At 41.8% G+C, this 20,650-nt stretch overlaps 2 protein-coding genes and 1 long non-coding RNA gene across 17 annotated transcripts in view; 2 read left to right on the plus strand and 1 right to left on the minus strand.

Moving 5' to 3' along the window:
• The first annotated feature begins 1,209 nt into the window (after positions 1–1,209).
• On the plus strand, positions 1,210–6,920 carry nme3 (NME/NM23 nucleoside diphosphate kinase 3). Of its 6 annotated transcripts, none has more exons than XM_020486080.2 (6): positions 1,210–1,263; positions 1,432–1,485; positions 5,589–5,719; positions 6,002–6,103; positions 6,276–6,388; positions 6,692–6,920. In XM_020486080.2, the coding sequence occupies exons 2-6, from the start codon at positions 1,443–1,445 to the stop codon at positions 6,807–6,809; spliced, it is 507 nt and encodes a 168-aa protein (XP_020341669.1). In that variant the 5' UTR covers positions 1,210–1,263; positions 1,432–1,442; the 3' UTR covers positions 6,810–6,920. The 6 variants fall into 6 exon arrangements, with proteins under 6 accessions (XP_020341669.1, XP_020341668.1, XP_020341664.1 ...); XM_020486075.2 differs by lacking the exon at positions 1,210–1,263 and adding an exon at positions 1,885–1,938 and having other exon boundaries at positions 1,301–1,485; XM_020486073.1 differs by lacking the exons at positions 1,210–1,263; positions 1,432–1,485 and adding exons at positions 1,611–1,766; positions 1,885–1,938.
• Positions 6,921–11,542: 4,622 nt separating this feature from the next.
• LOC116374421 (uncharacterized) lies at positions 11,543–13,686 on the plus strand. The gene is made up of 2 exons (XR_004210356.1): positions 11,543–12,291; positions 12,405–13,686. It is a non-coding gene; the product is annotated as an uncharacterized LOC116374421 (long non-coding RNA).
• Positions 13,687–17,857: 4,171 nt separating this feature from the next.
• The window catches only part of mapk8ip3 (mitogen-activated protein kinase 8 interacting protein 3), a 73,893-nt gene continuing 71,100 nt past the window's right edge, over positions 17,858–20,650 (minus strand). For all 10 annotated transcript variants that reach the window (XM_020486086.2, XM_031827037.1, XM_031827035.1 and 7 more), the window contains one exon: positions 17,858–20,436. In XM_020486086.2, the coding sequence (XP_020341675.1) occupies positions 20,309–20,436 (128 nt within the window). In that variant the 3' untranslated portion in view covers positions 17,858–20,308. The remainder of the gene's footprint in view (positions 20,437–20,650) is intronic.

Here is a 20,650-nt window from a genome sequence, read left to right on the forward strand (position 1 = left end):
TTGAAGACCTAAAATCACGCCAGTATCATAACGGTATCCTATCATAGTGGGCATACGGGAGTAGCCTATTCTACGATAATATAACTTTATGTGCTAGCATTATTTATCTAATTGATTACATTTTAAATGTGGATGATATGTTACTTCATTCAATGATTACAGTATTGTACAAGGTAGGTACAGGAGTAGCCTACAATAATAATCATGAGTCATTGAATGTGCTGTTAGTATAATTTATTTAATTGAATAATTCAATTGTAAATGGGGATGGGTAGGCTACTTCATTCAGTGAATACTGAATATCTATCTTTAGGAGCATGTTAATGAAGGCTTTTCGGTATTGAACTATGGCGATGTCTAACTAATTTCTGAATCTGTCTTTCTTTTAATCAAGAAGATGTGATAGCCAAAGCAACCAATCAGCTTCCCTGCAGCTGTTGAACCCACCACCCCCACAAGTAATCACATCCTCTTCTCCTGTTCAACCAAATTTGCCACCACACAGAAAATGACTGTACATATGTCTGTGCCCATGTCAGTGGATGCCTAAAATTGAGAAATGTAAACAATATGCTACAGTAGTGTGTGTGTGTGTGTGTGTGTGTGTGTGTGTGTGTGTGTGTGTGTGTGTGTGTGTGTGTGTGTGTGTGTGTGTGTGTGTGTGTGCGTGCGTGCGTGCCCCTCTGTATCAATGTTAAAATGCCATAAATGAAAGATGGCAACGGAAAAAGTGATGTGAGTGAGAGCTTATGAAAATAAAGACACCTTGGCAGTGCTTAATTTGTAAATTGGGAAGTGCAGGAACAAAAAGTGAGCCAGAGGGGGGTGACCCAGAGTACGCTAAGGTACCAGAATGCATGAAAAAACGACTTTATAATAAAGCATTGCATGCATTATCATTGCTTTTGCATACCGGCATAGATCAGTATAGGGGGTTGCAGAAATTGCACACATGGGGAATTTTTTTGTTTAGGGTTCGGGGCTATATTTGGGCAACAGGATTAACACAGAGAATTTGGCAAAATACAATGTATGTAGGCTGGTATATACTGTGTCATCGGTAACAATTGTGTACAAGCCACCTAGCTAATACAATATTGGAGCTAGCAGTCATTAGTTAAGTTACATGTTAACCATAGCGATAGCCTAATTGGGGCGCAGTAGAGTTCACTGGCCGAATGCCGACACACCGGAAATAATAACTAAAACATTAAACGAGAAATGGTGGAGGCTACCAGAATGATTTTGGGGGGAATAAACCTGGTGAGTGAAATACGTAATTACATAGCACACTCCCTACCCGGTATCCTATTCCGCCGCTATACAACTCTGTATGCGTTATTTGTTGGCAACTTTTTTGGAACTACTTCCTGGCTGCTTTCCGAAGATACGTGAAGGACTTTCTTCCTTATTTTCACTTTTTCCCCTTAGATGATGCAACGATGATTTTTCTCTTGACTATATTGGCAAGTGTTTTCCAAACAGGTTTGTTGCACTTATTATGGTTTTATATGACATTTCCTCAATTTCATATTCCCTACCCGGTATCCCATTCCGCCGCTATACAACTTTGTATGCGTTATTTGTTGGCAACCTTGTTATTTACGAAGATTTTGGAACAGATTCCTCTTGGAACGTTCCACAAATTATACAAACCAGGGTCAAATTGACATGTTTGGACTGCAGCCCTTGTCTCCATTGACAGTGCATGTTAATGCATGCGGTATTTTATGAAGCTAGGAAGATGTTCGGTAACTTGGTGAAAGGTATCAGTAGTTTATTTCCTGAATCACTCCCCACACTGCGCGTTCGCGCCCTACCTCCTGGCTGCTTTCCGAAGATACGTTAAGGACTTTCTTCCTTATTTTCACTTTTTCCCTGTAGATGATGCAACGATGATTTTCCTATTGACTATATTGGCAAGTGTTTTCCAAACAGGTTGGTTGCACTTATTATGGTTTTATATGACATTTCCTCAATTTCATATTGTTGATTCAAGTTAAATGCATTCAAGTTAAATGTTCGATACTTGTTTGCTTGCAGCAGACTGGCGGTAGTGGTTAGTACTGTTAGGGTTTCGTAAATTTGAATCTGGTATCAGGATAAATATAACAATGAGTCTCCGATTTTATACTATGTATTTTTATTAGCTAAGTAATAAATGGCAAATGCAACTTTCGTATATACGGGCTCACTGTAATACCACGCAGGGCAGAACAGAGAACTGACAGGATGTATGTAAACAGTATTCTTTGTACTGTGATAGGCCAACAGACGGGTTGGAACTATGTCTATCACAGTAGAGGCTGGGCGTGGTTTAAACTTGCTCAGCCTATTGCAGGCGCTCAGGCGGGTCCCCGCCTCTTGGCGCTTCTTGGAGTCCTCCCTCCGTCGATGTATAGATCCTTACTGTTCTGGTATCGCAGCCTAGTTAGAACAGTTGCTCAGTTCCTGCTATTGTGTTGTTCAGTATTTTTCCATCTCAGTTAAACCTCGTGATGACCACCCCTCCCTATCACAACTTTGTAAGATACAGCAAGTCACACCATGTTACTCAGTTCTTGTCACACACAAACAGGCAAGTAGCAAGCAGTTGTTTAATCTCATAATGATGCTCCAGTGCACAAATGCAGACACCTCACACAACCAACATCAGATAATATTTAATCATATATATCTAATGGCTATAATGTAAAATACTGGATCCAACAGTACTCGCAGCTATAGTGATTAAAGTTTTCACCTGACACTGTAGGCCTGCATATTATGAACGTAGCAGAAGGTTCTGAGTTATTTTGCGAATGGAGTGGGACTCTGACTATTGCCTTGTGTTAGAGTTGCGTCAATTTGAATCTGGTATCAGGATAAATATGATAATGAGTCACCGATTGTATGCTATGTATTTTTTATTAACTAAGCAATAAGTGTTAAATGCAATTTTCGTATATACGGGCTCTCTGTCCCACCTCGCAGGGCAAAACAGAGAACTGACTTGTTCCTGACAAAGATATTATAAATATTCTCTGACAGAGGTAGTTCCTGCTTCCGAGCCGGGCTGTCAGAGTAGAGACTGGGCGTGGTTTAGACTCACCCAGCCTATTGTTGATTGTTGGCGTAGAGCTGGTAGAGCCCCCAGGCGCTCCAGTTGATAGATGTTGCTGTGAAGAATATCTATGCGCTCATGCTCGATACCGTTATCTCGCACCTGGCTCCTGTTATCTAACAAACAACTGTTTGTTCTCGCAACACTACGTTCTGAATGTGCCCCCCAACTCATTGCACAGTTCCTGTCTTCATGTTATTCTGTATTTTTCCATCACGAGAAAGGCCCATGGCCCTGAAACTTTTAACAATGTTTCAAGTCAGCTATGTTGCATAACACATACATACATCCACACAAGCCAACAGCAGATAATATTCAATCACATATATGGTAACGGGCTATAGTGCATAACACAGAATCCTCATACTTGTGACATTTGTGTGATCGTCGATCGATTGCTGTTTCGTAAATTGCCAATATTGGAGGGTCAGGGTAGAAGAAGTTCAAGCCGGTTTTAATCATAGCCGCTGTCAGATTGGCTTTTTCATTGGCAACATTACCATTCAAATGCGTTGATAGCCTATTTATCGTCACTAGAGGTTGTCTTTATAGTGCTTTCCTACGCTTCGGAATTCTAATGCTGCATTCAAAACAACTGGGAACTCGGGAAAAAACGAGCTCCGATTGGGTAAAAGCCACTTTCTGGAGCTCCGAATTTTCGAAGTGAAGATCACTGAGGTCATGATTTGACCTCGTTTTTCCCCGAGTTTCCAGTTGTCTTGAAAGCACCACAAGCAACAGAGCAAACAGGTTGTCACTAGTTACCACAGCCGCAAAGTAATAAACCCCGCCAATTTTTTTTATTTATCTTCTTAAATTTTGATTGTCAACATAACCCTTAACCACACTGCTAACCTTATTCCTAACGTTAAATTAAGCACATTTAAAAAAAAATCGTACAGCCAATTTAGACTTTGTGGCTGTCGTAATAGTAGATACCAAGAAACGCTTTCACAAAAACCTTCACTGATCACGTGATCGTCCCAGCTGTCCCCAGATAGGAAGAGGAAGAGCGTGGCCAAATTCGGCGGAAATGTCGGCGGAAATGTCTCCCTCCAGCAGGTGGTGTTTCTTTACCCACCAAGCAATGCGTTTTTGTATGGAGGTGTGTCGAAATTTGGTCAACAAAAAATGGAATGGCTTATTTGGTCGAATACGTTTTGTAATGCACACATTGTTTTGAGTTTACTGATAAAAGTAGGACACGTGATATCCAGGCAACTATGAGAAAAAACACTTTATCGGAGTTGTCGCGAGATGGCTATATGCATATTCATATCATGAGGTTAGTAGCATAGCATCTCTTCATTGGATACGGGTGGTTGACATCGACCACCCTCGTCGAATATTACAATAATGAGATGTGTCCACCAATCCAAAGAAAGGATAGGCGGGAGCTAGTCAGCCCGACGTTCTTCTTTGTGGACAATGACTCCAATTGTTAGGGCGGAGAGACATGTATTTTGTCAGTATACCCATAATCTTTGCTGTAAACATAGTTAGAACAATTCCATCACGGACACTGTATCCAGTTTCACTATTTGCCACAAAGTCAAAATTGTCTAGGCCTACAGTATATCAAAACAATTCATGAAAACAAAATTGTGCTTTTTGGTCTTCATTTAAGGTTAGGCATAAGGTTAGTAGTGTGGTTAAGGTTAGGGTTGTGTAATCAGATTTAAATAAGATAAATTGTAGTCATATGCGGGGTTTATGACTTTGTGGCTGTGTTAACTTGGGAACCAGGTTCCGGTGACGCTAGCAATCTGATTGGTTGGTCGCACTCGCACAAGAGCACCACGGCGCAAGCGAGTCTATGATATGGGACGAAGAAAACGGTCATTGCCTGTTCAGCAGGAAAAAAATGAGGATTTGGAGGCAAAACATGCACGAATTGAGGAATCTGATGGTAAGGTGCTATTTCATATTTCACGCAAGCCAAAATGTATGGTTTTACAAGCAACGCTTTATGGAAGGTGTGGGGGTGTGTGTAATCCGACACCTCCACAGATCATCAGTTATCTAAATCCTCTCTAGAACATTTTAAATTGGCCATGAGATATTGTAGTAATAGTCACATCACAAATGTGATATTTTATTGCTTGTACTTGCTTGGACTGATTAGATGTATCACATATGATTGTTCAAATAAAAAAATTGTCACACACACGGGATAGGTGCAGTGAAATGTTTTGTTTTACATGGTTAGCGATAGTAGTATGGCGCCCCTGGAGTAAATTCGGGTTAAGTGCCTTGCTCATTCAAACCAGCAACCTTTCAGTTACTGACCCAACGCTCTAACTGCTAGGCTACCTGCCACCCTAACAGATTTGTAAATTTGCCATAATCTGTGGACTAGATGGAGTTTCCACCATATTGCTCACACACCCCAGCTGCCGATTTCAAATCTACGAGGCCAATCAACAAATGTCATAGGCTAGGGTTTGATTTGGGACTGGACATGATGGTCATGCTTTCGTCCTAGGTTGGACGGGTGTCAATGAGCACAGCTTCATAGCTGTGAAACCGGATGGTGTGCACCGGAGGCTAGTGGGAGAGATCATCCGGCGCTTTGAGAAAAAGGGCTTCAGATTGGTGGGAATGAAACTAGTCCAGGTAAGAGCACACACCATGATATACATCCATCAAACCCACACGCGAGGAGAAGGAGGAAGCACTTCATTAGACAGCTTATTAACATAGTTTACAACACTTGTACGCCATCTTTCAAAACAAACAGGCCATTCCAGAGCAGTGTGAAGGGGGTAACTGGAGAAATCTTGTAAAATATATTTAAATAAAATATGTGATTTATGTTTGTGAAAGGGGCTTATGATAGACTGTCTGTGTTGGATCTCTCTGTTGTGATGTGGGTGGGTGGGTGTGTGTGTTCGCCAGGCGTCCGAGGATCTCCTGAGAGAGCACTACAGGGACCTGAGAGACAAACCCTTCTTCAATGGATTGGTGCGCAACATGAGCTCTGGACCCATCGTTGCCATGGTGAGATAGCATGCCTACTACTACATACACAGCTGCCCTCTCCCGCTCAAGATATTTTACATATTTTATTATGGTTTACACAATTTAAACGTTACTGGTTATCCACGTTAATGTGCACATCCCTAGTTGTGCAATTGTTCATCCAGGTGTGTATATGTGTGCATGTGTTTAGGTGTGGCAAGGTCTGGATGTGGTGAAGATGTCTCGCAAGATGCTGGGGGAGACCAACCCGGCAGACTCCCTACCAGGAACCATCAGAGGAGACTACTGTTTGGAAGTGGGCAGGTAAAGTGTGTGTGTGTGTAACTGGTTGTGAAATGGCTAGCTAGTTTGGTGCGCACTAATAGCGTTTCAATCAGTGACGTCACTTGCTCTGAGACCTTGAAGTAGTTGTTTCCCTTGCTCTGCAAGGGCCTCTGCTTTTGTGGAGCAATAGGTAACGATGATTCGTTGGAGGCAGTTGTTGATGTGTGCAGATGGTCCCTTGTTTGAGCCCAGGTAGGGGCGAAGAGAGGGATGGAAGCAATACTGTTACATGTTATCATCAGTGACCATGAAATTATATCTCGTTGACTTTCTGTGTTGTAGGAATGTGATCCATGGCAGTGACTCTGTGGAGAGCGCTCAGAGAGAGATCTCTCTGTGGTTCAGGCAGAATGAGCTACAGTGCTGGGAGGACAGCAGCGGACACTGGATCTATGAGTGACACACACACACCACTTGTAGACCACCCAAGTGCCTTCAGAATCTATTCATACCCCTTTACTTTTTCCACATTTTGTTTTTCCAAGCGGAATTAAAATTGATTTAGTTGTCATTTTTTTGTGTCAACGGTCTACACAATACTTTGTCAAAGTGAAAGAAATTCTAACATATGTACAAATATTCATGAAAAATAGAAAACAAATATGTCTTTGATAAGTATTCATACCTTTGAGTCAATACATGTTAGAATAAGCTTTGGCAGCAATTACAGCAGTGAGTCTTTCTGGGTAAGTCTCTAAGAGCTTTGCACACCTGGATTATACAATATCTGCACTTTATTCTTTTGAAAATTCTTCAAGCGCTGTCAGGTTGGATGTTGATCATGCTAGACAGCTATTTTCAAGTCTTGCCATATATTTTCAAGCTGAGATGAATGAGATGAAATAAAAGATCCCTGAAATGTTCCATATGCTCAAAAAGCTTATTTCTCTCAAATGCTGTTACATTTTGTTTACATCCCTGTTATTGAGCATTCCTTCTTCGCCAAGATAATCCATCCACCTGACAGGTGTGGAATATCAAGAAGCTGATTAAACAAAATTATTATTACACAGGTGCACCTTGAGCTGGGGGCAGTAAAAGGCCACTCTAAAATGTGCAGTTTTGTCAAACAGAATAACGCCACAGATCTCTCAAGTTTTGAGGGAGTGTGCAAATGGCATGCTGACTCCAGGAATGACCACCAGAGCTGTTGCTAATTTCTCTACCATAAGCTGCCTCCAACCTTGTTGTAGAGAATTTGGTAGTACGCCCAACTGGCCTCACAACTACAGACCACATGTAACTACGCCAGCAGAGGACCACCACATCTGGCTTCTTCCCTTGTGGGCATAGCCGCAGGAAGTAGTTTGAGGGTGGGGCTGCTGCAAAAATGCTTGCCTGCGCTGAAGATGTCTATTTTGGTCCACTAATACAGGACTATTAAAGGCCCAGAGCACCCATTTTGTGAAAACATTTGAACAAAATGTATTTGAGTGTTTACCAGCATTTGTCTGATTATTTTCTGTAAAAAAAAGTTTATATGATAATACTTGCTTGATATACAGTGAATTCAGAAAGTATTCAGACCCCAGAGTTCCTCTGTGGAGATGGGAGAACCTTCCAGAAGTACAACCATCTCTGCAGCACTCCACCAATGAGGCCTTTACGGTAGAGTGGCCAGACGGAAGCCACTCCTCAGTAGAAGTCACATGACAGCTCACTTGGAGTTTGCCAAAAGGCACCTAAAGGACTCTTAGACCATGAGAAACAAGATTATCTGGTCTGATGAAACCAAGATTTAACTCTGGCCTCTGCCAAGCGTCAGGTCTGGAGGATACCTGGTACCAGCCCTACGGTGAAGCATGGTGGTGGCAGCATCATGCTGTGGGGAGGTTTTTCAGTGGCAGGGACTGGGAGACTAGTCAGGATCGAGGGAAAGATGAACGGAGCAAAGTACAGAGAGATCCTTGATGAAAACCTGCTCCAGAGCGCTCAGGACCTCAGACTGGGGCGAAGGTTCACCTTCCAACAGGACAAAAACCCTAAGCACACAGCCAAGACAACACAGGAGTGGCTTTGGGACAAGTTTCTGAATGTCCTTGAGTGGCCAGCCAGAGCCCAAACTTGAACCCGATCAAACTTCTTTGGATAGAGCTGAAAATAGCTGTGCAGCGATGTTCTCCAACAAACCTGACAGACCTTGAGAGGATCCGCAGAGAAGAATGGGAGAAACTCCGCAAATACAGTTATGCCAAGTTTGTAACGTCATACCCAAGATGACTCGAGGCTATAATCGCTGCAAAATGTGATTCAACAAAGTACTGAGTAAAGGGTCTGAATACTTACAGTTGAAGTTGGAAGTTTATATACACCTTAGCCAAATACATTTAAACTCAGTTTTTCACAATCCCTGTTTTAGGTCAACTATGATCACCACTTTATTTTAAGAATGTGAAATGTCAATAATAGTAGAACAAATGATTTATTTAAGCTTTTTTTCTTTCATCACATTCCCAGTGTGTCAAAAGTTTACATACACTCATTTAGTATTTGGTAGCATTGCCTTTAAATTGTTTAACTTTGGTCAAATGTTTCAGGTAGCCTTCCACAAGCTTCCCACAATAAATTAGTGGAATTTTGGCTCACTCCTCCTGACAGAGCTGTTGTAACTGAGTCAGGTTTGTAGGCCTCCTTGCACGCACACGCTTTTTCAGTTCTGCCCACACATTTTCTGTAGGATTGAGGTCAGGGCTTTGTGATGGCCACTCCAACACCATGACTTTGTTGTTCTTAAGCCATTTTGCCACAACTTTGGAAGTATGCTTGGGGTCATTGTCCATTCGGAAGACCCATTTGCGACCAAGCTTTAGCTTCCTGACTGATGTCTTGAGATGTTGCTTCAATATATCCACATCATTTCCCTTCCTCATGTAGCCATCTATTTTGTGAAGTGCACCAGTCCCTCCTGCAGCAAAGCACCTCCACAATATGATGCTGCCACCCACGTGCTTTACGGTTGGGATGCTGTTCTTCTGCTTGCAAGCCTCCCCCCTTTTCCTCCAAACATAACGATGGTCATTATGGCCAAACAGTTCTATTTTTGTTTCATCAGACCAGAGGACATTTCTCCAAAAAGTAACATTTTTGTCTCCATGTGCAGTTGCAAAGCGTAGCCAGTTTTTTTTGTGGAGGTTTTGGAGCAGTTGCTTCTTCCTTGCTGGTGGCCTTTCAGGTTATGTCGATATAGGACTTGTTTTAATGTGGCTATATATACTTTTGTACCTGTTTCCTCCTGCATCTTCACAAGGTCCTTTGTTGTTCTGGGATTGATTTGCACTTTTCGCACCAAAGAACGTTCATCACTTGGAGACAGAACGCGTCTCCTTCCTGAACGGTATGACGGCTGCGTGGTCCCATGGTGTTTACATTTGCGTACTATTGTTTATACAGATGAACGTGGTACCTTGTAAATTGCTCCCAAGGATGAACCAGACTTGTGGAGGTCTAAAATTGTTTTTCTGAGGTCTTGGCTGATTTCTTTTGATTTTCCCATGATGTCAAGCAAAGAGGCACTGAGTTTGAAGGTTGGCCTTGAAATACAGCCACAGGTACACCTCCAATTGACTCAAATTATGTCAATTAGCCTATCAGAAGCTTCTAAAGCCATTACATTTTATTACATTTTCTTAGCTGTTTAAAGGCACAGTCAACTTAGTGTATGTAAACTTTTAACCCACTGGAATTGTGATACAGTGAATTATAAGTGAAATAATCTGTCTGTAAACAATTGTAGGAAAAATAACTTGTGTCATGCACAAAGTAGATATCCTAACCGACTTGCCAAAACTATAGTTTATTAACAAGACTGGTTGAAAAATTAGTTTTAATGACTCCAACCTAAGTGTATGTAAACTTCCGACTTCAACTGTATGTAAATGTGATTAAAAAAAAAGAAAGTATTATAAATTTGCAAACATTTCTAAAAACCTGTTTTTGCTTTGCCATTTGGGGTATTGTGTGTAGATTGATTAGGGGGGAAAATGATTGAATCAATTTTAGAATAAGGCTGTAATGTAACAAAATGTGGAAAAAGTCAAGGGGTCTGAATACACTATGTTTTCCAGTTTCTTGAAATACTTTGCAAATGCAACTTATTTCTTTGTGAAAACTGAAATGGTCTATTCATTCATTTTCCATATTAGTAAACTCTCTTATCCAGAGCAACTTAGTAGTGAGTGCATACATTTTCATACTGGTTCCCCAATGGAATCGAAACCACAACCCTAGCATTGCAAGCGCCATGCTCTACCAACTGAGCCACATTATCACATCATCACAAACCACTTGATGGCTCAATGTGCTCAATTACTGTATTCTGCAATGTTTTTCATCATGGTGATGTAAAGTGTACAGGTACAAACCTAGATGACCAGCCTATGTACAATACAGTAAAATACATTTACATTAAGTGGTTTGTAAGGATGGTAAATTAATACTACACCAAAAGTGGTTGTTTTCCATGTTATTTGATCAAGATAAATATTTAATTTGATGTGTATGTTTTGTGTCTTTGCCCATAACTTTGCACCTTTTGATGTAAATGGACAGGGTTTTATTGTTTCTGGATTCCATTAGAATGACAATCGCAGAGAATGGGACAGCAACTCTTCAAATTCCAACTGTTGAATCCTGCAAGATACTGTTCTTAATTATTCAACAACCTCTTTTGCCAAAGGAGGGATGATGAAATTTTTTTTTGTCTGCAATACCTCTAATATTAGTAAAGGCACAATGCACTACTTTTGTGTAAATGTTTTTATTCTATTTTTATTGTATTCTGATTGTTCAGTGGGTGCTGCAGCACCTTCAGTAACCCTACTTCATGCGGCTATGCCTGTGGGATGAACTGAGAATAGCCACCTGGACAGCTGATGAAACTGTGGGTTTGCACAACATAAGAAAGCTCACCCGTGTCCTCGTCCTCCTCACCAGGGTCTTAACTTGACTGCAGTTCGGCATCGTAACCGGTTTCAGTGTGAAAATGCTCACCTTCGATGGCCACTGGCATGCTGGAGAAGTGTGCTTTTCACAGATTAATCCCAGTTTCAACTGTGCTCGGGAGATGCCAGACCCGTATGGTGTCGTGTGGACGAGCGGTTTGCTGATGTCAGAATGGTGAACAGAGTGCCCCATGGTGGCGATGGTGTTATAGGCAGTGTCATGACTCCTGTAAGGATCAGAATGGGTCGGATGAGACTTGTGGGGGGTGACAGTAATCAGACCTCTTTCTCCCACAGAGGGGAGAGGGGGAGCTGCTGGATGGTCGACCATTCACACCCGGTTGTTAATTACAAGAGAGGGAGACTCTCTTTTGCCCTCCCAAAACTGTAACGTCCAAATGTAGATAATGGAACAATAATTTTAATGTGGGAAATGGTCAGTGGGGAACTATGGAAAACAAATGTAATATTGGTTTTCATTTTCTGATGTGATTAAAAACTGTATGAACCAAATACTGTAACTTGGAAAGGATACCCCTTTATCTGTCAAGTTTTCATCCAATATGTCGTGCATACAATATTTTGTTAAGATAGGAATGTGATTTTAGTTTTCTAATAAGTTAATAGTTTTGATATCCTTTGCACATTATGTAGCCATGCCCTGAGTGAGGTCGGAGAGCTTGCCATTATTGACGGTCCGCCCCTTTTGACTAAGAGTGCATAAAGGCTTGGAAGGGAAATCAACATTTAGACCAGGAAAGGTGAGGCGAGAGCTACATGTTTTAAATGGTTGAAACTAAACCTCAACACGCGGTAGAGAAATAAACGTACCTTCCTTTAGACCAGAGAGACGAAGAGCTGCAGCTCATGTCCATCGTGGTCTAAAGCCTGAATACCAACACGAGGAGGAAGAGGCGAGAAGCTCATCTCAGACAATCACTGGTACAGTTGATTAGCTGTCTTAAGTCAGATATCGAGAAAAGCGAATCTAACTGAAGCCATATTACTACGGTCATCACCAATTTGAACCGTCAACATGGTTGCCTATCTTCTAGAGTGAACAACAGTAGAAGACGGGAAAGGGGAGACCCCTTTCGGACAATCAGAGCCATACAGCTGGAAGGCCAACAACTTTCCGAAAAGGCTTGGATCCGACCGAGATAAACAACGAACGAAGGCATTTCACACGTAAATACATTCATGATTTCTTAATTCAAATGGGTGGCGGTTTGTGTGCAAGGTATATGATTAATGTGAGGACAGTCCTAGAATGTATACATGATGTATACAAGTGTGCCTTTTTCTTTCTCTCTCTCTTCCCCCCTCTCCATCTATGTTGTAACAAGCCGTCATATCAACGTGTACGACAGCTATTCCAGTTCCCAACAAAATACAGCAGCTTCTCAAATCCATTGAAGAGGAGTGGGACAACATTCCACAGGTCGCATTCAACAGCCTGATCAACTCTATACGAAGGAGATGTGTCGCGCTGCATGAGGCAAATGGTGGTCACACCAGATACTGACTGGTTTTCTGATCCACGCCCTACCTTTAAATAAATTTAAAAAATCTGTGATGAACAGATGCATATCTGTATTCCCAGTCATGTGAAATCCATAGAGTAGGGCCTAATTTATTTATTTCAATTGACTGATTTCCTTATATGAACTGTAACTCAGTAAAATCTTTGAAACTGTTGTATGTTAGTTAGATTACTTGTTGGTTATTACTGCATTGTCGGAACTAGAAGCACAAGCATTTCGCTACACTCGCATTAACATCTGCTAACCATGTGTATGTGACAAATAAAATCAAATAAATACAAATAAATAAATAAGATTTGATTTGATGTTGCGTTTATAATTTTTGAATCTACCAATTGGTGCTGAAACAGAGACGAATATGCATATATTTAGACGGATTTCTTTCATTGACGCCTAACATTCTAAACCCGATATATATAACTAGATATGTTCTATTGAGTCTGTCGTCAAAATTCAAACTAAAAGGTACACAATATTTAATGGTTTGGCTTAAGATAAATGTACTAAAAACCCTATTGAATGAGTTTTTCCTAGCCACTGTGCTTCTATACCTGCATTGCTTGCTGTTTGGGATTTTAGGCTGGGTTTCTGTACAGCACTTTGATAAATCAGCTGATGTAAGAAGGGCTATATAAATACATTTGATTTGACATTGAATGAAAACTTCATGAGAAAATCCGTTGGCCAGTTAAGTAGGAGGGTTTGCAGCGGTTGAATTACCACACCAGTAAATACTTATGTAAATGAGATATTTCTGTAATTCATTTTAAATAAATTTGCTAACTTTTTTATACATTTGTTTTCACTTTGTCATTATTGGGGACTGTGTGTAGATGGGTGAGATTATTATTGTTTTTTAATTCAGGCTGTAACAAAACAAAATGTGTAATAAGTGAAGGGGTATGAATAGTTTCTGAAGGCACTGTATATTTGGCCTTGTGTTTTAGGTTATTGTCCTGCTGAAAGGTGTCTCCCAGTGTCTGTTGGAAAGCAGACTGAAGCAGGTTTTCCTCTAGGATTTTGCATGTGCTTAGATGTATTCCGTTTATTTTTATCATACAAAAACTCCCTAGTCCTTGCCCATGACAAGCATACCCATAACATGATGCAGCCACCACCAGGCTTGAAAATATTAAGAGTGGCACTCAGTGTTGTGTTGGTTTTGCCCCAAACATAAGACTTTGTATTCAGGACATAAAGTACATGTCTTTGCCACAATGTTTGCAGTTTTACTTTAGTGCCTTATTGCAAACCTTGATGCATGTTTTGGAATATTTTTATTTTGCATTTGCTTCCTTCTTTTGACTCTGTCAATTAAGGTTAATATTGTGGGGTAACTACAATGTTGTTGATCCATCCTGTTCTCCTATCACAGACAAACGAACTGTTTTATAGTCACCATTGGCCTCATGGTGTAATCCCTGTGTGATTCCTTCCTCTTTGGCAACAGGGTTAGGAAGGATACCTGTGTCTTTGTAGTGACTCGATGTAGTAATACGCCATCCAAAATGTAATTAATACATCACTAATCATTATTAATCATCATTAATAATTAACATCATGCTCAAAGGGATATTCAATGTATGTTTAGGTGCCCTTCTTTGTGAGGCACTGGAACACTTCCCTGGTCTTTGTGGTTGAATTTTTATTTTATTTTATTTATTTGACCTTTATTTAACCAGGTAGGCAAATTGAGAACAAGTTCTCACTTACAATTGCGACCTGGCCAAGATAAAGCAAAGCAGTTCGACACATACAACAACACAGAGTTACACATGGAGTAAAACAAAACATACAATAAAAATCAATAATACAGTCCATATACGATGTGAGCAAATGAGGTGAGATAAGGAAGGTAAAGGCAAAAAAAAGGCCATGGTGGCAAAGTAAATACAATATAGCAAGTAAAACAATGGAATGGTAGATTTGCAGTGGAAGAATGTGCAAAGTAGAAATAAAAATAATGGGGTGCAAAGGAGCAATATAAATAAATAAAATAAATACAGTAGGGAAAGAGGTAGTTGTTTGGGCTAAATTATAGATGGGCTATGTACAGGTGCAGTAATCTGTGAGCTGCTCTGACAGCTGGTGCTTAAAGCTAGTGAGGGAGATAAGTGTTTCCAGTTTCAGAGATTTTTGTAGTTTGTTCCAGTCATTGGCAGCAGAGAACTGGAAGGAGAGGCGGCCAAAGAAATAATTGGTTTTGTGGTTGACCAGAGAGATATACCTGCTGGAGCGCGTGCTACAGGTGGGTGATGCTATGGTGACCAGCGAGCTGAGATAAGGGGGGACTTTCCCTAGCAGGGTCTTGTAGATGACATGGAGCCAGTGGGTTTGGCGGCGAGTATGAAGCGAGGGCCAGCCAAAGAGAGCGTACAGGTCACAATGGTGGGTAGTATATGGGGCTTTGGTAACAAAACCGATGGCACTGTGATAGACTGCATCCAATTTGTTGAGTAGGGTATTGGAGGCTATTTTGTAAATTACATCGCCGACGTCGAGGATTGGTAGGATGGTCAGTTTTACAAGGGTATGTTTGGCAGCATGAGTGAAGGATGCTTTGTTGCGAAATAGGAAGCCAATTCTAGATTTAACTTTGGATTGGAGATCTTTGATGTGGGTCTGGAAGGAGAGTTTACAGTCTAACCAGACACCTAGGTATTTGTAGTTGTCCACGTATTCTAAGTCAGAGCCGTCCAGAGTAGTGATGTTGGACAGGCGGGTAGGTGCAGGCAGCGATCGGTTGAAGAGCATGCATTTAGTTTTACTTGTATTTAAGAGCAATTGGAGGCCATGGAAGGAGAGTTGTATGGCATTGAAGCTTACCTGGAGGGTTGTTAACACAGTGTCCAAAGAAGGGCCAGAAGTATACAGAATAGTGTCGTCTGCGTAAAGGTGGATCAGAGACTCACCAGCAGCAAGAGCGACATCATTGATGTATACAGAGAAGAGTCGGTCCAAGAGTTGAACCCTGTGGCACCCCCATAGAGACTGCCAGAGGTCCGGACAACAGACCCTCCGATTTGACACACTGAACTCTATCGGAGAAGTAGTTGGTGAACCAGGCGAGGCCATAATTTGAGAAACCAAGGCTGTCGAGTCTGCCGATGAGGATGTGGTGATTGACAGAATCGAAAGCCTTGGCCAGATCAATGAATACGGCTGCACAGTAATGTTTCTCATCGATGGCGGTTAAGATATCGTTTAGGACCTTGAGCGTGGCTGAGGTGCACCCATGACCAGCTCTGAAACCAGATTGCCTAGCAGAGAGGGTATGGTGAGATTCGAAATGGTCGGTAATCTGTTTGTTGACTTGGCTTTCGAAGACCTTAGAAAGGCAGGGTAGGATAGATATAGGTCTGTAGCAGTTTGAGTCAAGAGTGTCCCCCCCTTTGAAGAGGGGGATGACCGCAGCTGCTTTCCAATCTTTGGGAATCTCAGACGACACGAAAGAGAGGTTGAACAGGCTAGTAATAGCGGTGGCAACAATTTCAGCAGATCATTTTAGAAAGAAAGGGTCCAGATTGTCTAGCCCGGCTGATTTGTATCGGTCCAGATTTTGCAGCTCTTTCAGAACATCAGCTGACTGGATTTGGGAGAAGGAGAAATGGGGAAGGCTTGGGCGAGTTGCTGTGGGGGGTGCAGTGCTGTTGACCGGGGTAGGGGTAGCCAGGTGGAAAGCATGGCCAGCCGTAGAAACATGCTTATTAAAATTCTAAATTATAGTTGATTTATCAGTGGTGACAGTGTTTCCTATATTCAGTGCAGTGGGCAGCTGGGAGGAGGTGTTCTTATTCTCCATGGACTTTACAGTGTCCCAGAACTTTTTTTAGTTAGTGTTGCAGGAAGCAAATTTCTGCTTGAAAAAGCTAGCCTTGGCTTTTCTAACTGCCTGTTATTGGTTTCTAGCTTCCCTGAAAAGCTGCATATCACGGGGGCTGTTCGATGCTAATGCAGAACGCCATAGGATGTTTTTGTGTTGGTTAAGGGCAGTCAGGTCTGGGGAGAACCAAGGGTTATATCTGTTCCTGGTTCTAAATTTCTTGAATGGGGCATGCTTATTTAAGATGGTTAGGAAGGCATTTAAAAAAAAACAACAGGCATCCTCTACTGACGGGATGAGATCAATATCCTTCCAGGATACCCCAGCCAGGTCGATTAGAAAGGCCTGCTCGCTGAAGTGTTTCAGGGAGCGTTTGACAGTGATGAGTGGAGGTCGTTTGACCGCTGACCCATTACGGATGCAGGCAATGAGGCAGTGATCGCTGAGATCTTGGTTAAAGACAGCAGAGGTGTATTTAGAGGGCAAGTTGGTTAGGATGATGAAAATATATTTGCAGCTTTCTGTAGTAGGCAGCTAGGAATGATATTGCTGCTTTGATGAAATATTTATTGAAGGAATGACAACACATCTTCGCCACGGTTACTTACACAAGATAACTTTGAGATTAAACTGCAAGGTGTGAGATTCACAGTGAGTTAACTTTAAGATTTAATTTACACTGCAAGGAGAATCCTTGTACTGTAGGTTCTTTAATTGCATATCTGCTGCTGCTTTCTGTATGTACTGGACAGTCATGGATGTGGAATGCAATAGTGCTCTCTCTGAAACTTAGCAATAACCACTGACAGAGAGAGAAGAGAGAAAGGCGAATAAAGGGCACATTTTTCTAATTCATTCATAGTGATTTATTGTGTTTTAATCTGAAGGCACACATTCACAGTTCTGTCAGTGTATTTATTTTATTCATTTTTAGCAGTTTTAAAGATGTCGTCTGTAACATAAACAACTGTTGGTTTTTGAAGAATATGTCATGAAGAAGCTGTGTCCTGCTTTCTTTTACCTCATCATAATCCCAAAACACTCTTAAAAGTGTGTAAACACTGAATGTGGTCGAACAGCCAACTGTATCGCTTCAAATAAATTTGGATGAATGAATTGAAATGAATAAAAAAATTCTCAATGAATTTCATTCCTTTATTGTTACAGGTATATCATAGACATCAAGGGTGGTTGTATGTGTGATAGGCTATGTACTGTACTCAAAGGACTTTTAACCAGGATCTAAAATGTAACGTAATGTCCACTGTACAACATGAACATCTATAGTACTGCTGTTAGAGGTGCCTAAAGTTGACAGGGTATGTTCCAAATGGACTTGAGCTTCACTCTTCCGAATCTGAACAACTGTCCTTGTTACTTCTTTGTACATCTTCAATTCAATCCGTAAACCCGGAAGTTCCGAACTGCAGCATCATTTAAAGGCAATGTTCCCATGTTAGCGGAGACTGCATTCACAGTAAACTCTGCATACTGTATGTCGGCTCAATCTGAAATTACCTTTAAATGCGGCATAGGTTGGCCTTGCAATCAGATTGAATTCTGGTCCTAATTCAAAAAGTCAAATAAAAAAAAAGATCACAAAAAAAGGTTGAAAATAAGTCAATCAACAGAGAACGACAGACAACACAGCCTCTGCTTTTCAGCGCACAAATAGGTTTAATATTTAATCCACACAGATAAAGAGATCAACATATGAGTAACATACTGAACAAGAAGGGGAGGGGCCTTGGGCATGTCTGGAGAGTTACAGAATCGTCAATTACAGCTGTCATTCAAAACAGGCGACCATGCACAAACCTCACCGTCCAACTGTCAGTCTGGGAATCAGAGTAGAGTGGGCGGTTGGTGAATTAGTTATGAACCAAACAGCCCACAGTCGAGGATATGCCTGGCTCTCTCTCTCCTTCCACTATTTGGCACGGTTACTTTCCCCTTCGCCCTTACCCCTTTGGTGTTCACAGACCTGAGAAGACTAGATAGGTTTTTACAAAGGCCGAAACAGAACTGAGCCTCTTTACCTGTCCATTTTCTCTACAGGAGAGTTTGGGTTTGATCGGCAGTGCAGCCTGACTGATCTACAAATCACCTTGCATCATAAATTAACTACTCATTATTATTTGTAGGTCAATCAGTCAGTCACAATTTACCCACAATGCATCACGTATTTGATCCACTCAAACACGGCCAATCTATGTCCTTAAAGCTGTCTGGAAACTTGCTTCTAATGTGGAGCAATTCAAATCCCTGTTCATCCTCTGATGCCAAAACAAGAGTTTCTCTTCTCTCCACTACACCTGATTTACTGGCTCAGTTATCCCCCATGAATTTAACTACATCTGTATTCCAAATGGCACCCTATTCCCTATATAGTACACTACTTTTGACAAGGAACCATAGGGCTCTGATCAAAAGTAGTATTATAAAAAGGCATAGGGCGCCATTTCCGAGGCATCCTGAGTCTGCACACCTCCTGATCAAACTTCACTGTATTTACAGGCCAATGCATTCAAGACTGATCCTGTTTTTTTCCCAGTACATTCAACAACGTCTCCTCACCTTCTAACTAACAGCTGGCTGAGGTAAAATCACCCTGAACCAACCAATCACCTGTCAGTCTCTCTCTCTACATTCAACTCACCAATGAGCAGCTAGTGACCGTGTCACTCACTCCGACCAATAGCTGCCTATCTCTGAATTCCTCTTGACCAATCAGCTGTCTCTGTTTCCAGCGCGGTTCCGTGAGCTGAAAGCTGATTGGAGGTGGGAGCTTAGTAAGTCATACCATAAATAGTTTTGGGATTACTGGTTGGAAAAACTTGGGTAATTTCTGGAGAGATGTTATATTATGCAGTAGTCTTTAATGTTCCTCTACTTGTGTTGTTGATAAGATGCAGGTGGGCGAGGCGAGAAAGGGTTGGGTTAGGGGTGATTGTAGGTATCAGGGGGTAGCTTGGGGGAAGATGCAGGCCATTACAAGTCAAAGGTCAAATACAGGAGAGATACAGATGTACTTCCAGGGGAAAGTACATCTGAGTGACATCTAAAACGGCACCCTATTCCCTATATAGTGCATTAGTTTTGTCCAGCGCAATATGGGTCTTTATCAAAAGTAATGCACCATATAGGGACAAGGGTGCCATTTAAGACACACTCCAGGCTTTAGGGAGTAGATACAGGGTAGCCGGAGGTAGTTAGGGGGCAGGGGTAGTTACAAGGCTCATAGTGGGGGGAGACGATTACATTGGTAGAAGCGGCAAAAAACAGGGCGAGGGAGGGAGGGGAAGGGGGTAGTCATAGTCAATGTATTTTGAAAGTTACTAGACTGGGGGAGTGATACTTACAAGGCAATAGGTAGTTACAAGGTCTTTGGAGGGGATATCGATAGTTAAAAGGGGTGTATAGTACGTACAGGGGCCGTAGGGATAGTTACATCATGACCAGGGGTAGATACAGGGGCAGGAAAGAGCGGGGTGGGTAGGGTGGGTTAGTTTTAGGATGGGAGAAGGGGGTGATCATCTGGGTGCAAGAAGGGGGACAGGGGGATGCAAGGTGACCCTAGAGGGTGGGAGTGTCACTCGGGGACGTAGGACACCTGCCACACGATGATATGGCTCCGCTCAGCTTTGCACACGGCAGGCTTCATCTGCGGGGCGCCCCCCGACACCTCCCCTTCTTCTGTCTCATCGTCTTCGCCATCACCTGACACACAGATGACGTGAGAGAGTCAGTCAGCATGAAAAGACACACTCGCTTTCTGTAGCCTTTGCACTGAAGTGTTTCTGCACATCCACACACAAAAAAGCATTGGATTGGTATTTTAAATGCATAAAGTGAAATGAACAAGTGCACAACTAGGGCAGAAGGGTAGAGAATCTGGAGACAAGTAGAATTCAATTTGTAATTCAAAAGAGTG

This window comes from Oncorhynchus kisutch, linkage group LG6 (assembly GCF_002021735.2).
Source record: "Oncorhynchus kisutch isolate 150728-3 linkage group LG6, Okis_V2, whole genome shotgun sequence".
Classification (NCBI taxonomy): domain Eukaryota; kingdom Metazoa; phylum Chordata; class Actinopteri; order Salmoniformes; family Salmonidae; genus Oncorhynchus; species Oncorhynchus kisutch.

Bases quoted from the DNA above. Each gene is read 5' to 3' on its own strand.
- nme3 (XM_020486073.1), top strand. From the start codon at position 1,709: ATGTTAATGCATGCGGTATTTTATGAAGCTAGGAAGATGTTCGGTAAC. The intron at 1,767-1,884 runs GTATCAGTAGTT...TTTTCCCTGTAG, and splicing joins GTTCGGTAACTTGGTGAAAG to ATGATGCAACGATGATTTTC. The intron at 6,104-6,275 runs GTGAGATAGCAT...GCATGTGTTTAG, and splicing joins CTGGACCCATCGTTGCCATG to GTGTGGCAAGGTCTGGATGT.